This window comes from Nanorana parkeri, unplaced genomic scaffold, assembly GCF_000935625.1.
Source record: "Nanorana parkeri isolate BGI_ZX_2015 unplaced genomic scaffold, ASM93562v1 scaffold27, whole genome shotgun sequence".
Classification (NCBI taxonomy): domain Eukaryota; kingdom Metazoa; phylum Chordata; class Amphibia; order Anura; family Dicroglossidae; genus Nanorana; species Nanorana parkeri.
The window spans coordinates 3,217,083-3,233,160 of NW_017306295.1; the positions used below are offsets into that span (position 1 = coordinate 3,217,083).

At 41.2% G+C, this 16,078-nt stretch overlaps 1 protein-coding gene across 1 annotated transcript in view; it reads left to right on the forward strand.

Moving 5' to 3' along the window:
* The window catches only part of CHCHD3 (coiled-coil-helix-coiled-coil-helix domain containing 3), a 148,541-nt gene that overhangs the window by 26,483 nt on the left and 105,980 nt on the right, over positions 1-16,078 (forward strand). The window contains exon 4 of the mRNA XM_018566239.1: positions 14,740-14,881. Within this exon, the coding sequence (XP_018421741.1) occupies positions 14,740-14,881 (142 nt within the window). The remainder of the gene's footprint in view (positions 1-14,739; positions 14,882-16,078) is intronic.

Below are 16,078 nucleotides of genomic sequence, written 5' to 3' on the forward strand. Positions count from 1 at the left end.
TGTAGTGGGTGTGGAAGGTAACAGTGTTGGAAGAGGGTATCGGACATCAAACTCTTTTAAAACACTCTTTGAATTTCAAAGTATACACTGCTCAATCCCCAAAGTTGGACAACACGAACCCAACCAGCTGGCGTAACAAAATCCTGAAATTCCAACGTAGAGTTGCATATCCAACAGTTCATTAAAAAATTTGATTCATTTAAAGTTCATAGTGTATCTATGATTAAGCCTATGTAGGATGTGCGATGTTTTTACTGTGTACTTGGATGGTATGAACTAGGGATGTCCCGATGCCACTTTTTCAGGCCCAAGTACAAGTACTTCCCCTCATGTACTTGCCGATACCAATTACTTTTTCTTAAAGGGACAGGTGACTTTAAATGATCCATAGTACAACTACATGTTCTGTACTATGGATCATGATTTAACCTATTCATGTTAGCAGCGGAGAATTGTAACTCTATTGCTGGAGTGTAGTGGAGGTATGTGCTGTATATATATATACTACATATACATTACACACGTCCAGTACACTATAGCAATAGATTTACAGCCAGCCCCGTCCCAGCTTCCCTCACCTACAACCTACATATCATGTACTATGGATCATTTGACCCAGCGGTCCCCGGGCCGCGGACCGGTACCGGTCCATGGATCAAATGGTACCGGGCCGCGGGACCCCGCACTGCCGACGGGCTTCACAGTGAGGGGGCGGGTACTGCTGCTCCGGTGGGCGGCGCTCCAAGCGGGGTCATCTGGCAGTTTCCGGCCACCTAAATTAGGACGGAGACTGCCAGATGACCCCGCTTGGAGCTCCGCCCACCGGAGCTGCAGTGACGCGACGCTCGGCGAGGTAAGTAAGAAAGAAAAAAAACAGCGCAAGCTTCGGCGCTAGGCATCGGGGCATTTTGACAAGTACAAGTACTCATCAAAATGCCTTGTATCGGGCCTGATTCCGATGCTAGCATCGGTATCGGGACATCCCTAGTATGAACTTTCAATAAATCTGTTTAAAAAAAAAATAAATGTAAATGTATTGGATGTGCGGCTCTACGCTGGAATTTCAGCCTTCTAAAACACTGTTAACTTCTGTACCCTCTGTATCCCTTTTCTTACAATGTTGACCTCCTGCACCCCTGCCAAGCAGTGTAGGAAGGGGGTGCAGATGTGAGAAGCATTAGAAAAGGGTTGCAGAGGTGGGCAGTGTAGGAAGGGGGATGCAGGGGTACAGATGTGAGCAGTGTAGGAAGAGGGAAGCAGGGGGTGCAGAGGTGAACAGTGTAGGATGAGGTTAGCAGGGGGTGCAGATGTGAACAGTGTAGGAAGAGGGATGCAGGAGGTGCAATAATGTATATACAAGTGGAGCTTGCATATTGGTGGAGCACCCATAATCTTGTATTGCCCGGGGGCCCCGTGTGTTGGCAGTCTGCCCCGGCCCTGTGTGGACATGTGAATGAGGCCTAAAGCATGCAGAAATAGTGAAGGAATGAAATGTTGTGGTTACAGAATCATAGAAAATACTTGATGTGATTTATTATTTTCTTTGTCTATGGAGTTTACAGAGAATAAAGTGAAATACCATAAGCAGCAGCTAGTTGTGTAAAAACAGTTTGTTGATGAGAGAGGTCAGAAGAAAATGACCGGGTTTGCTCCAGCTGATTTAAAATCCACCACTGGAACTTACCACTTTTCCCCAGTCATCTTCCAGGACAGCCATCGAGATATAGGCTCCGCCTACCTGCAACAGGAAACACACCAACCACATTAAATAAATAGACTCCTCCTTCCATCCCAAGTCAGTTTTTTTGTGTTTCCGCCGGCTACACAGGGACATCGTAATGTTTGTTGTTTTCAGGGCTCATGTTTGGTTGCCTTAGGGCTGAGCCTACCCTGCTATGCGTCGGGACCCACTCCAGGATTACCTGCTGCGGCGCATGCAGGGCTTCCCTATCGGACCCCCATCCGATTCTTGGCCAAGGTTCCCTTCCATCACTCAGGGAAGGCAACCATCCTCCTGCACGTGAGCTGGTGCCAGATGGTGGCCCCCCCTGGTGTACAGCAGTAGCAAGCTGGGGGTGAGAATGCTGACCCAGGGTTGTGGACTTTTGTCTGGCAAAGACAGGGCAGCATTGGAGAGGTACAGGGAGGCTGGAGGAGTCCAGGGGTCCCGGCTACCTTGGCAGAAGGGGGCTCTTACCTGATGGTATGGAGAGTAAGGTCCGCCTGCGGCAGTGTAGAGGTGTGGGCCTCGCGTGGCGGGCTGCGGTGTCTCTTCACCCCTTGCTGTGGTGGGAGCAGGGGCTATGTCCTGGCCGGGAATCCGGCGGGTGACGTCGCCTGGAATACGCGCCGCGTGGTCCGAGCGATGACGCGCTTCCGGTGCGACACTTCCGGGTTTCAGAGGCTGCCTCGCGCTGGAGACGCATAAGAGATGCAGATTTTCAATGCAGTGATGGGCCGAAGGCAATTGAAAACATAGCATGTCATGTCTATTACAATGCTGGATAGTAACAGGATATTATATGCTGGGACTTTAGAGCCCTTTTAAAATTGAACTATTTTTCCATTTCAATGTACTTCAGTGCACACATCTGCAATGATGGCTTCACCAGGTACCTGTCTGACTTTTCCTAAGCTTCTAGGGCTTGATGTTCTGTTTGACGTACATACAGTGGCTTGCAAATGTATTCACCCCCTTGTAATTTTTCCTATTTTATTGCATTACCAGGCACAGACACAGGTGTTGCTTTTTCTGCTGGTGGTTCCCTTCTTAGAGACCTCAGCACAGGTATTTGTTTATTTTTATATCTGTCAGACAGGAAGTGATGTCAGACAGGAAGTGATGTCTCGAACAGCAAACCAGGAAGTGATGTCAAACAACCAGCAAACCAGGAAGTGATGTCAAACAACCAACATCACTTCCTCAATACATCAACATATCATAGCATAACATCACAGTGTATGTCTGTATCATACCCACAAATACAATCTCCCATTACCACTGGAGCGAACCTTATCCAGCACTGCTCAGTGAGCAATGCCCAATAACGTTACTATGTTTCTCATGAATGCATGCTTATCTGCAGGGACAATGCCATACTATCTCGCGCTGATCAGACGCATCAGAAATACGTACGCACGTTCCTTTCATAAAGGCAGATATGTATCTTAAATAATACTATGTCCTCAAAGCAAGTTGTATACACGCCAAACCAATAAATCCACGCAGGGGCCCCAGCTTGGTGCCACACACTCGCTAAGAAAACACTGCTCCGCCACGCATAAGATATCTACTCTAATGGTTTAACCCCAGTGTCTATTTAAATCCGGGTCACGCGCCAATCGAGCATGGCCCAGAAATCCAGACACTGAGAGACATGATGACAATATTACAATATACTAAAACACATCCTAGTAAAATTTCCACAACAAGCGCCATCCATCATTCCTTCAATTCTGACCAGTTTGCCAGTCCCTGACGATGAATAACATCACTGTGGTGATGGTGTTCTGGTGTAGGGAATGCTTTCTGGGCACAAAGTTGGTCCTTAATACCAGTGGAGGATCTTTAAATTTCACGGTGTACCTGAATATTGTTCCTGACTTTGTGCACCCCCTTTACTCTGTGTACCTGAAAAAAAGTGCTCACTGAGTGTATATTTCCTTTTTTTTTCTGGTTGATGTTCCCATTACTTATGAAAGAGATTAAATTGTTTGAAAAAACACATTTGTGATTGTTGAACATCTATTGTATGCAAACTGAGGGAATGATAAAGGACTATTTAGTGGATTTTGCTGATGACCTAGGTATTATAAGTGATAATCAGCACGGATTTATGAAGGACCGTTCATGTCAGACCAACCTACTAACATTCTACGAAGAGGTGAGTAGGGATCTGGATAGAGGAAAGCTGGTGGATGTGGTGTACCAAGATTTTGCAAAAGCATTTGACACAGCAGTCCCGGCAGTCCCCAGGTTACGGACGTCCGACTTACGGACAATCCGTACTTACGAACGGGGTCCACAGTTCTCCTAAATGTACTGGCAGCCGCTGGTACATTTAGGAGAACTGTGGCTGCAGCGGCCTGTGTCCCCGCTGCTCTGCGTGCCTGTGTTGGCGGAGACAGCGGGGACACAGACCGCTGCATTCTGCCGCTGCTACCCTTACCTCCGCTGATGTCCCGGTCCTCCTCTTCCGCCAATCCGTCGGCTTCCACGGTCCGGACGATCATCTGCTCGCCGCCCCGGTCCGGCCGCTCCTTCACTGTCCTGCCCCTCGGCCTCTTCATTGCAGGATGGGAGCTATACCCAGCCTGCTATTGGATATTGTAAAATGCAATAGCAAGCTGGCTATTGTACCCGCCCACTGCTTGCTGTCAATCAGCACGGGAGGACCTGATGGAGAACTTTCTCCATCAGGCCCCTCCTCTGCTGATTGACAGCAGGCAGTGGGCAGATGCAATAGCCAGCTTACTATTGGCTATTGCATTTTACAATATCCAATAGCAGGCTGGGTATTGCTCCCAGCATTAAAATAATAAAAAAAGTTTAATAAAAATAATTAAAAAGACAAAAGAAATGTAAAAAAAAAGTTAAATAAAAATGCAAACAAATAAAAAAATAAAGTTTATAAAATAAAATTATAAATCGAAAAAACTTTTTTTGGTGTCATTTTAAATTAAAAAATATTTTAAATTATATTATAATCTTCTGAACAAGTGGAACAGACAGCAAAACAAACGTGACCCTTCCCTATGTTATCCAAAACAAAATAATGTTTTTTTGGCTGGAGTTACACATAAATAATTGTACCTGTTCCGACTTGCATACAAATTCAATTTACGTACAAACCTAAAGTCCCTATTGGGGACCGCCTGTACCACATAAACGCTTAATACACAAGCTGAGATCTATGGGCATAGATGAAATGGTGTGATCATGGATAGAGAACTGGCTACAGGAACGTCTCCGGAGAGTATTGATAAATGGCTCTTTTTCACATTGGGATAAGGTCAAGAGTGGCGTGCCCCAGGGTTCTGTGCTAGGCCCCATACTGTTAAACCTGTTTATTAGTGATATTGGGGAGGGTGTTAATAGCCATGTTTCTGTGTTTGCAGATGATACTAAAATTGGGAGGGTAATAGACACAAGCTTAGACATTACAGGAGGACCTGAATAAAATCGGGGAATGGGCAACTACATGGCAGATGAGGATTAATGTCGATAAATGTAAAGTAATGCATTTTGGGGGTTAAAAACAGGCAAGCTGAATACACATTAATTGGTACTCCACTAGGGAAGTCAGAAATGGAAAAAGATTTGGGGCTCATAGTTGACCGCAGATTGAATAACCGCAATCAGAGTACTGTCTAGTATTAAAAAGGGTACTGTACTGTATGTACTGTAGAGACAAAGCAATCATTTAGATAGGCAGAGCCAGCTGTCACTCACGCAGCTGGGCGGATCCCGTCATCTACGTTGGGATCCGCTCCGGCTGCGGCGTCTCAGTATAACGCGAGCTGTAGTGGGAGGACGCTAGTTTGTGTCCTCCCGTTACCCTAAGGAGAACTATGGGGAAAAACACTGACCCAATAGGTCTCCTTTAAGGCATGCTTCTTGATATAGAAGCTTGTTAAGGGTTTTTCATAATTTTTTCCATTTTGCTCCAGTGTTCAAAAGAACAATAACAAACCCCCAAGCCTGTCTTCTTGCAGACTCAATCTCGGAAATAAAAAAAATTGTAAAATGTAACAAATTTACTTCTATGCACATTTTATATTTATAGGAAATCATTAAAAAATTGATTTTTAGATCAAAATGTGTAATGCACATGCAAATTAACAAAGTACCACAATGAATCACAAGCATAAAAATGCTTTTAGAAACAGAAAAATGCTTATTAATTTCATTATCCTAAATGGCACATTAAAAAGATAAAGAAAAAACATTAGTTAAAATGCATGTGTGCGAAAAACTTAAAGGAGAACTATGAGATGAGTGATTTCCACTCACCTCATAGTTCTAAGCCGACCTGTGACAATGAGACTGTCACAGGTCGGCTCATTAGATCGGGAGGTGAGGGAACACATACCGGGCTCCCTCACCTCTCGATCCTGTCACAGCTCTCTGCCGTGACAGGGGGAGGGGCTGGATTCCCCTCTCCCCGCTCCGATCTGCCATCGCTGACTGGCAGAACGGACAGGGAGGCGGCGTGTACAGCTGGCTCTGCCTCTAGATAGGCAGAGCCAGCTGTCACTCACGCAGCTGGGCGGATCCCTTCACCTACGTCGGGATCCGCTCCAGGTGCAGCATCTCAGTACAGCTCGCGGTATACTGAGCTTAGGGTAACGGGAGGACGCTAGTTTGTGTCCTCCCGTTACTCTAAGGAGAACTATGGGGAAAAACACTGACCCCATAGTTCTCCTTTTAAACTGAAAAAATAGAAAAATGCTGAGTTTATTGGCAGAAGAGACATGCAATTTTTCATCTGGACAAAATTGCGGCTTCTTGTCTCCTAGAAGGTTTTTTTTTGTTTTTTGTTTTGGTTTTTTTACACTGGTTGTGGTGCATGCACAGGGCAGCATACACCCTGGCCAGGCGGGTGCTGGAGATGGTGTAACTCCTGATGTGACACAGCACCCAGAGGCAAACATGGAAGACACCAGAACAAGAGCAGCACAGGATGTCAGTAGCAGCAAAGCGGGAGATCACATATGTGGGGATGTTCATACATACTGTACTTACCACATTGTGGACCCAACACACAATGCTTTTTTTAAAGTCCATTTTAAAAAGGGTTCTAAAGTCCCAGCATATAATATCCTGTTAATATCCAGCATTGTAATAGAAATACATGCTATAGTTATTTTTGATAATGCATTTATGTAGTGAATGCTGCCTTCCATCAGCTTATAACTTCAACAACTTCCTGGACCCTTAGTGTGTGTTGCATCTCTTTCCCTGCTGCTTGATGTGATGCAATCTTGATTTCTCAAGACTACATATCCCATCATGCATTGCTTCCAACAAACAATGGTAATGTTGCATTGTTCAGATGCTAAATTGTAGTTTGATAAGGCAGGATCTGCAAGACTGGTAACAAAATGAAGTGCATATTCACGTGGCTGAGTGAAATTATATCAGTACATTGAGGAAGTATATCCTATGGAAATCATCAAGAAGTATGTTTACAAACTTCTAGATCGATAGGTTATTAGAACAATATAGAAATACGTATTTATTTTTTGACTAAAGATACCCTTCAAAAACATCTGATATAAAAAAGGCCCTCAGTTATTTGAAAGATCTATATGGGCATATCGTGTTTTTCAGCTCCCCCAGTGGCTCGTTTTGTATGGAGTGGAACTGCGACTAAACTAGACTTTCTGGATGAACTAGAAACCTCTGGCAAGGATATTTCAGCCATTAAAATGTTAATGTAATTATACCCATCATTATTAAAACCTTTTTTTCCACACACCATCTTGGGTGCATTTTTGCCTTCTTTTATGTATACCTTGGTATTTACTAGGAATGCACCAATACCGTACTTTCAGTATTGAGTACCAATTATTTTTATTCTTGCCGACACTGAGTACTGGTGCCTTGTGCCCGATTATTAAGTCGTGGTGGATCATGACCCGTTGCCCCAGCTTCCTGATTGCCTGTAAAGGCGGTGTTCTAGCAAAAGAACACCGGCTTCAGAGGCTGTACCTACACACACACTTAAATAAAAGTAGGGACACAATGGTGAAATCTGGCATGGCTCTGTTCCTTCCTCATATCCAAATCAGGTCAGAATGATTTGGCTGTAGTTCTGATGAATTTAGAACTATTACATTTCTGTGTGCAGTGTATTAAAAGTTTCACCCAGTCTTTTTGGATAAAAAACAGATATACAGGTGAAACTCGAATAATTAGAATATCGTGCAAAGTTCATTTATTTCACTACTACAGAAATAAAAAAGTAGATTATTACATGCAATCAATAAAACATGGATTGTACATAGAACAATATCGGACCTCTGAAAAGTACAAGCATGCATATGTACTCAGTACTTGCTTTGGGCCCCTTTTGCAGCACTTACTGCAATTACTTTTGCACGATATTCTAATTATTCGAGTTTTACCTGTATTGTTTTTAACCTGTATTTGTTGTCCTGCTTTATCATTTTAAAGATTAAGTATATTTTACTACCAGTTCTTGCCCAGCTGCTACAGTGGCTTACAAAAGTATTCACCCCCGGCATGTTTCCTATTTTGTTGCTTTACCACCGGGAATTAAAATGGATTTTTATTTGGATTACATGTAATGGGCATATGCAAAATGGTGAAGTGAAATCAAGAAAATAACTTATTCAAAACAATTATAAAAAATAAAGAAGTGGTGTGTGCATATGTACTATGAAGCCCTACAAAAGATCTGGTGCAACCAATTACCTTCAGAAGTCACATAATTAGTTAAAAAAATAAGTGCCTTATGATCTGCACAGAGCAAGGGGCACCATGAAGACCAAGGAGCTCTCCAAACAGGCCAGGGACAAAGTTGTGGAGCAGTACAGATCGGGGTTGGGTTATTAACAAAATATCCGAAACTTTGGACATCCCACAGAGCACCTTTAAATCCATTAATAAAAAATGCAACTAATATGGCACCACAACAAACCTGCCAAGAGAGGGCCGCCAACCAGAACTCATGGACCAGGCAAAAAGGACATTAATCAGAGAGCAAACAAAAAGACCAAAGATAACTCTGAGGAAGCTGCGGAGCTCCATAGCGAAGATTGTAGTATAATACACTACACAGTACACTACACAGAACTGGCCTTCATGGAAGAGTGGCCAGAAAAAAAGCCATTCCTTACAGAACAAAATAAGCAAACATGTTTTCTATTTGCCAAACGGCAGGTGGGAGACTCCCCAAACATATGGGAGATGGCACTCTGGTCAGATGAGATTAAAATTCATCTTTTTACCTTTAAGAAAAACTCTGGTGCAAACCCAAGACCACTCATCAACCAGAGAACACCATCACATACAGTGAAGCATGGTGGTGGCAGCATCATGCTGTGGGGATGCTTTTCATCGCCAAGGACTGGCAAACTGGTCAGAATTGAAGGAATGATGGATGGTGCTTAAAACGGGGAAATTCTTGAGGGAAATCTTTCAGTCTGAAAGAGTCTGAAATCTTCAAAGTGGTAGGCATGTTGTGTAATCAAATGATGCAAACCCCCAAACAATCAATTTTAATTCCAGAAGGTAATGCAACAAAATAGGAAAAATGCCAAGGGGGTGAATACATTTGCAAGCCACTGTATGTGTGTTTAACAAAACATTAACCCTTAGAAGCCTAGGAAAAGTCATAAAGGGCTAGCTGGGGAAGCCATCATTATAGATGTGTGCACTGAAGTACATTGAAATGGAAAAATCATGGGCATGGTGGAAAATATATACCTGAGTTATTCCGTAGACCTTCTCTATCGAAAATGTTTGGGTGGATTTTTTAAATTCAAATTTGAACTCAAGGCTAAGAGCTAAGAAAATACATATAAGGGAGCTATTTGCACTCTGATGAGATCTCAGGGAAAGGCATTTTCCTCCCTTGAGATGATGTGCACGGTCACATGTCCTAGTCACATGTGCCAGAGTTCCAAGAAGTAAAGGGAGATGGATTCATCTGCCCTTAGTAAAAATGGCCACTTGGAGCACAATGGGGAGGAAAATAAAAATAAGGTATGCAAAGAATGAAAAGTCTGCAATTATCTAGAAGTATGTGTTTGTAGATTGTCATTACTAAACATTTCTAAAGGTGTGTTTGTTGTTATTTTGAAGATATGGGTAGTGTTCCTATTTAAGCAAGAACTTTCACTGATGATGGGATTTTGGTAAAAAATGATACAGCTAGTTCTACATATCTATCCCCCTGCAGTTTAAAAATAAGTTTAGTAATTGCAGAAGAACTACATATACGTTTGACATTTGCCTGGAAGTTGTCACAATAAATGAAAGGAGAGAAAACACGTGTATCTATGACATCACTTCCAATATAAAATAATTTGAAACATTTACTAAACATTGTATAAGGTCACACTTTTAGGTGATGGTCTTTATCGGGAATTGTCATGGAAAGTAATTCAATCTTAAGATGTCAATCAAGCCTTGCGTTCTATTAAATATCCGACCTTTACCAATGTATTACAGCATTTTCTCCGTCAATAATCTACCATTTCCCCCTTTGCCTCAGAAAATAACTCATATCCCAGGTCTGATACAAAGGAAAAGAAAAATGGAAAGTAATATTTAAAAGGAACCCTTTGGGAAGCTGAGCAAAAAGTGTTATATTAAAATCGATACATGGGGCCTAACCTTTTGTGTTTTGGTACACACAAAGGCTTTTTTCTTATTGATCTCGGTTTTAATAACATGTTTATTCTAGTTTCTTTGGCTCAGCCTTGAGAGAATAAACAGGATTAAATTCTTTATTATCGCAAAGACTTAGGTTTGGTGGTGATATTCCCAAATGCAATTCATGTATTTATTGTTTGTTGACTGCATGGAGCAGAGATGCAGACAGTGAATAATTATAAAAATTAGCTGGATTTTCTTTTTATAATTTGGACAACTTTGCATACTAAGTTTGCGTAAGATTAAAGTTTGATGGTTTTATTGCCATTTTAACCTATAACCCCTTTTTTTTTTCATTCAAAAACGTATTTTGCTGGTGAACCAACATGGATTGCAAGGGGTTTGCATACCTTCGCGAAATCATTACATGCAAATGTAGAGATGGACCATTTTATTGCATTAGTAGAATTCTGTCAAAGTGAATGATAAAAGGCTTCTGCCTTTGCTACAATCACATGAGCAGTTCTAGTCTTGTAATGAGCAAAACAATACCACTGTCATCCTTTAGTTGCCAACATTATTGTTTAAACTCTCAGTAAAGATAACCAAAGGCTATGTCCAGGGAAACCATAATCCATGCAACCTGTAATTTTTCTCCTAGCTATGTACAGACTTCTTGGAGAGGTTGCATTTATACTGTATCTAAAGCCAAGAACATAAACTGAACATGTTGCAGCTTACCAAACTTCACATGTGGTGACTGTATTCACTGTCTTTTTTTCAGGTGAGAAAAAAAAAAACACATGAAAATCTTCCAGTGTTTGGCCAACATAAGTCAAATACTGCATTCAGTGCTGTTTCTTGGTGACATATTTTCTTTAATGTGTTCTCTAATATTGCAAATGTCATTCCTTACATTCAGTATAAAAGTAGAAACTTTACTATTTTTTTTTTTTTTTAAACAGTCCAACTAGACCTGGTCACCTAAGGACCTGTTCACACCAGTGTTGTGTTAATGCACGCTTGCTGTACATGTGTTTTTATGTGATTTACCTTCAGAAACCGATTCATTTTAAATGCGCCTCAACACACCAAAGATGCTGCGGCCACACTTAATGCAATGTCTGCATGCACAGACTGTTGACATCTGTGTACTCTGGTGTGTTGCAATTCGTGTGCGCTGCAGCATTGAGGTGATGTTCAAAATGAGTAGCAACACCACACGATGCATTCCACACATTGCTGTGTATATTGTATGAACAATGCAGGTTTTGCAGTGAGTTAACACATCAGTGTGAATGGGCCCTTATGTGTTTAACCAGGTAGAACTTCAGACACAAATGTTTTTGAGTAGAGCGAGGAAGGATTTGTTCTCTTTGTGTAGGGGAGAATTCCCATCACTTCCTGTATCAAAGTCAATCTTCCTGTAGCGAGAAAAAAAAAGCTACCTGACATTTTCCACTGTGATCCTAAAGAGGGCTTTCCCCTGTCTTCTGGTCTGATGACCGCTATTAACAATGGGAATTCTTTTTGTGTTCTACCCCCTTTGACAATTGTCTCTGAGACCAGAAGCTTGACACAAAGGGGAATAAAACCACGCTTTAAAAAAAGAATAGTTTTGGCTAGAGTTCTTATAATAGAGTTGCCAAGTAAAGAGAAGCAATAGTATTTTTATATTCTATTTTAGTATGATATTGGTATATTATAGGATTTGGACTGTAAGCTCCTTTCATTTTAGAACAGGCAAACAGTTTCGTAAACTGAAAAGTTTAGTACATCACTGTAAGATATATTTTATTATATACATGAAAAATAATAACCCAGCACTTCCGGAAAGTGGAGACTAACGATTAATGCTTCTCTGCTAATCGTTGCACAGTCTTCATAGAAATGACTTGCATCATAGAGAATCTGTTATTTTCTGTCTGCATAAAAAGAAAACTGTGAACTGCCCTGCTAAAGTCCGTAAAATTGTGCTGCAAAATGCATGAGTAATCAATGTTTAATCATCAGACTCCAAAATTACAGCGGCAGTTATGTGCACGCGGTCAGCTTGATGTCTACTTGTGAATTTCCTGACTTCCTGTAGTGTAGAAGAGGAAGACCAAACTTTTAATTACAATATTGACATCCTTTGTGATTGTGCAAGTAATTGAATCCACTGGGGACATTCTTTATTACAAGGTTTATTTTTTTCTGAATTGAGTGATTTACTTTCACTGCAATTATAGCCATTTTCATATAGTTACATCTAGCCCTGAGTTGAATGAGCAGGGACTGATCGCGTTGGTAAATGGCAGAGACTATAATGAAGCCAAGCTGATTGAGAGCTAAATTATTCATGTTGTTAGTTGAAGGGGGACAACGTCAAACCGACAGATTCAGTTTATTCTCTAGGCCAGTACAGCATAATTGTAAGCTATAGTTGCTAACCTTCTGTGTATTGATGCCCAATACATGTGTCTATCTTTTCCGAGCAGTTTACTGCTTTACCTTTTGATATGTGATTGGTGGGTTTATATTGATATATGGTAGGTTATTATAATCAATTTGTAATGTCATCTTTCTCCACCCTTCTCTATTGTATGCTCTATCTTGCTCTTTAAACACAATTGGCTAGAATTGTGTTACTTCGATTACATTTGGTATTGAGGTTTATTCTTTACTTGGCAAGAAAAGTTTAGGTAAAGTAAAAGTAATATAAGGGTTACTATTGCTCACCTCCCTCTGCAGATGCTCGTTGCTTGCCTTTATAATGACACTCTGTACTTTTTTAGAGCCACATTAGATCAGGCATGTCAAAGTAAACTAAAAAGTTAATACTTATTCCGGATTACTAAATGTTGAAGCAAGAGGATTGACTTGACAGCGAGGCAACTGGCGTTTCTAGAATGGGAAGTTAGCAATGGCAGCAACTTTTGTTTCTCTCAGGAAAGATTTCCTTTTAACAAAGCATTAGTAAAAAGAATCTTTCTTCAGTATTTTTTTCTTTTATATACTAGACTTAATTTTGTACTAGACATATACTGTATGCAACAATTTGTTTATGGTTTTATTCATATACACAAAGAGCAATTTGCAAAACACAGCAACCAACCAGGATCAGTCTATAAGGGATCAGACGTCAAATAAAGTGGAATTATATTTGTTGGTTAACCTGACCCTGTCGCTACTTTCCCAAAATTAAATAAATGCCACCCTGTAATAAACACATGTTTTATACTCACTTTTCTAGTGGGGGATGGGGTAAATGGGGGTTTATACTGATTTAATGAAATATTTGCCCTCTTAGAAAAGCTCCGCTTCCAGGTGTATCAAATAATGTGTCTTCCACTGGGAGCTATAATTCCTCCTGCTGGCTGCTAAGTTACTACAGTGTTTGATATTTTTTTTCTTTTGTTCTAACAGCAGCTTTTGCAGTAGTTAAAAAAAAAAATCCACACAAACATAGGTTGAATTTATTATGCCATTGTCTCTTTTTTTCTAACCAAATCCACTATGTAACACACAAATTTTAGCCATTTTTTTTTTAGACTGGTTGGTTACGTTGAATTAACACACACATTGCTGTAAGCCTCCTCAAAAGCTTTTCCCTTGCATGTTTCTAGAACACATTAAAAAAAGCTTTGATTGGGCTAGTAGGAGTAGTGATGTGTAGGGGCTAGGTGACAACCCAGTTCCCCCAAGGCCATATGGCCTGACCCCTCCCCAGTCCAACCAGTTGTGGTAGTGTGCAGTTTTGGGGTGGTCACAGTTTTTTGCTGTCTTGGGGAATCTCAAGCGAACTGGGTAAGCCCCCCACATATTGGAGCAACAGGTTTTTTGCGACACTCAAGTGATGAGGTATAACATAGCAGATCAGGCTCATTGTAGCAAGCCTTTGAATGTTTAGTAAAGTTTGATTGCTAAATTTACCATTTTGGTTTTGCTCTTGTTTTGATGACCCATGATGTGAGCCTGTGATCAGGAATCTGGTTTTCTGGTCCGTAATACACTGCACACGAAGCAGCGTGGAACTGCAGCACACGGACCTTCGCATGCAGTGTGTCTTGTAATTTTCACTCCGGTATGTCAGCTTGCGAGAGCTTGCATAGCTGAGCATGTCGAGATGAAAAATGTAATCTTCAGCCAATCGGCTGTCACTGTCACTTTTTAGTCTAAGGATAACAAGATGATAGACTTCATACAGATATGCCGATTTATTACTAAATGTACAACTGTAGTGCACGAAAAAAGCTAGCGTATTTGGTTAAAGACTATAGCTGTTCTTTACTGTGCACGGGTTCAGAGAAGCCAGTTATAGTTTCTAAAGTTGCAGGCATGGCGGCAAGCTATGAAGTAAAGGGAGGAGATGACTGTAATGGTATATTTATTGTATTTCTTTCTTTTTTTAGATTTGAACATGGGAAAGTGGTACAAGAGGAAATGGGGAAAGCCCTTGAACGGGAAAGAGCTTCTTCAACTGAACAACTGACCAGGGCAGTCCTGCGTGAGAAAGCTACTACTGAGGGAGAAAGACTAAAAGCTAAGACCTTTGTAAGTTTTTAACTTTTTTTTTAATTTTTTGTTTGTTACTTTTCTTATTTTAAATCATTATCACAATTAAGACAACTTTTTGATCCTAAGAACAGTCCTTACCGTATCCAAAATCCTCTTTCAATCCTCCTTCAGAGCTTAATTGGTGTCTGCCACATCTATAACTTGATGGACCTGTCTCTTTTTTCAAACTCACATACTATGTAACATGCCTGCTTTTTTCTAGACCCCAGGAGACCCTAACCCTAGAATCATGTTTTGCAGTGTTGGTTTGTGTGACCGCTCATTACATTGCTGTACTATGTGGTTACCTTGACAGGTGCTAGAATTTTCAGCTATATTACCAGCTAAGGCCCTTTATTTTAAAGGACACTTGTCGTAAAAGAAATATGTAGGCCATCATTACTTCTTTCTGCAGTTTTTATCCCAGAGCTCAAAATATTTCTAAACGTGACTATAAACTAAACTTTGTCCATTTAATCTTGATTTATAGCAAATAATTACACAAATATCAGATGGTAATGTATTCTGTGCATAAAATTCAGCATTAAGCACTACAATTTAACACTCGTTAATTTGCTATATACAGCTATATGTAAATGCATTTTTAGTTTTGAATGCCATGAATTGCACATGGGTAATAGAAAGTAGTTATGCATCTGAGGAAAAACTCAGAAAAAGTACTTAAAACTAAAATTTTGGACTTCCGGTTCCGGCGCCTGATGCCATAGACGAACGGCTCGAAGCTCCGTCCCACCACATGTACTCGCTCGCTTACCGGAACATCTCCCGCAGTCAGCCGTCCGCCCGAAGCCTTCCGCCCGCTCCCCCGTCATGGAGAGGTACCTGGTGTGCCCGTCGAAAGCCTGCTGAGCTCTCACAGAGAGCACGCCAGAAGGAGAGGAGGAATCCAATATGGCCGCCGACGACATGCAGCATGAGGCCACCTCATTCATGTCAGAGGGTGAGTCAGCTCCTGCATTGCCTCCTAACACAACAATTGATTACTCTTTGATTGCCTCTGAAGTCACTAAACAAAGTCTGATATAGCCACTAGCAGACACTCTGCAGCTGCACTTGGGGAAACTCAATGCTAACATGGAAGACCAAAATAAACATACAAAACTAAAATATTTTCAGAGTGAGAACAATTACCATATTTTTCGCTCCATAAGACGCACTCCCCCCCCCCCCCCC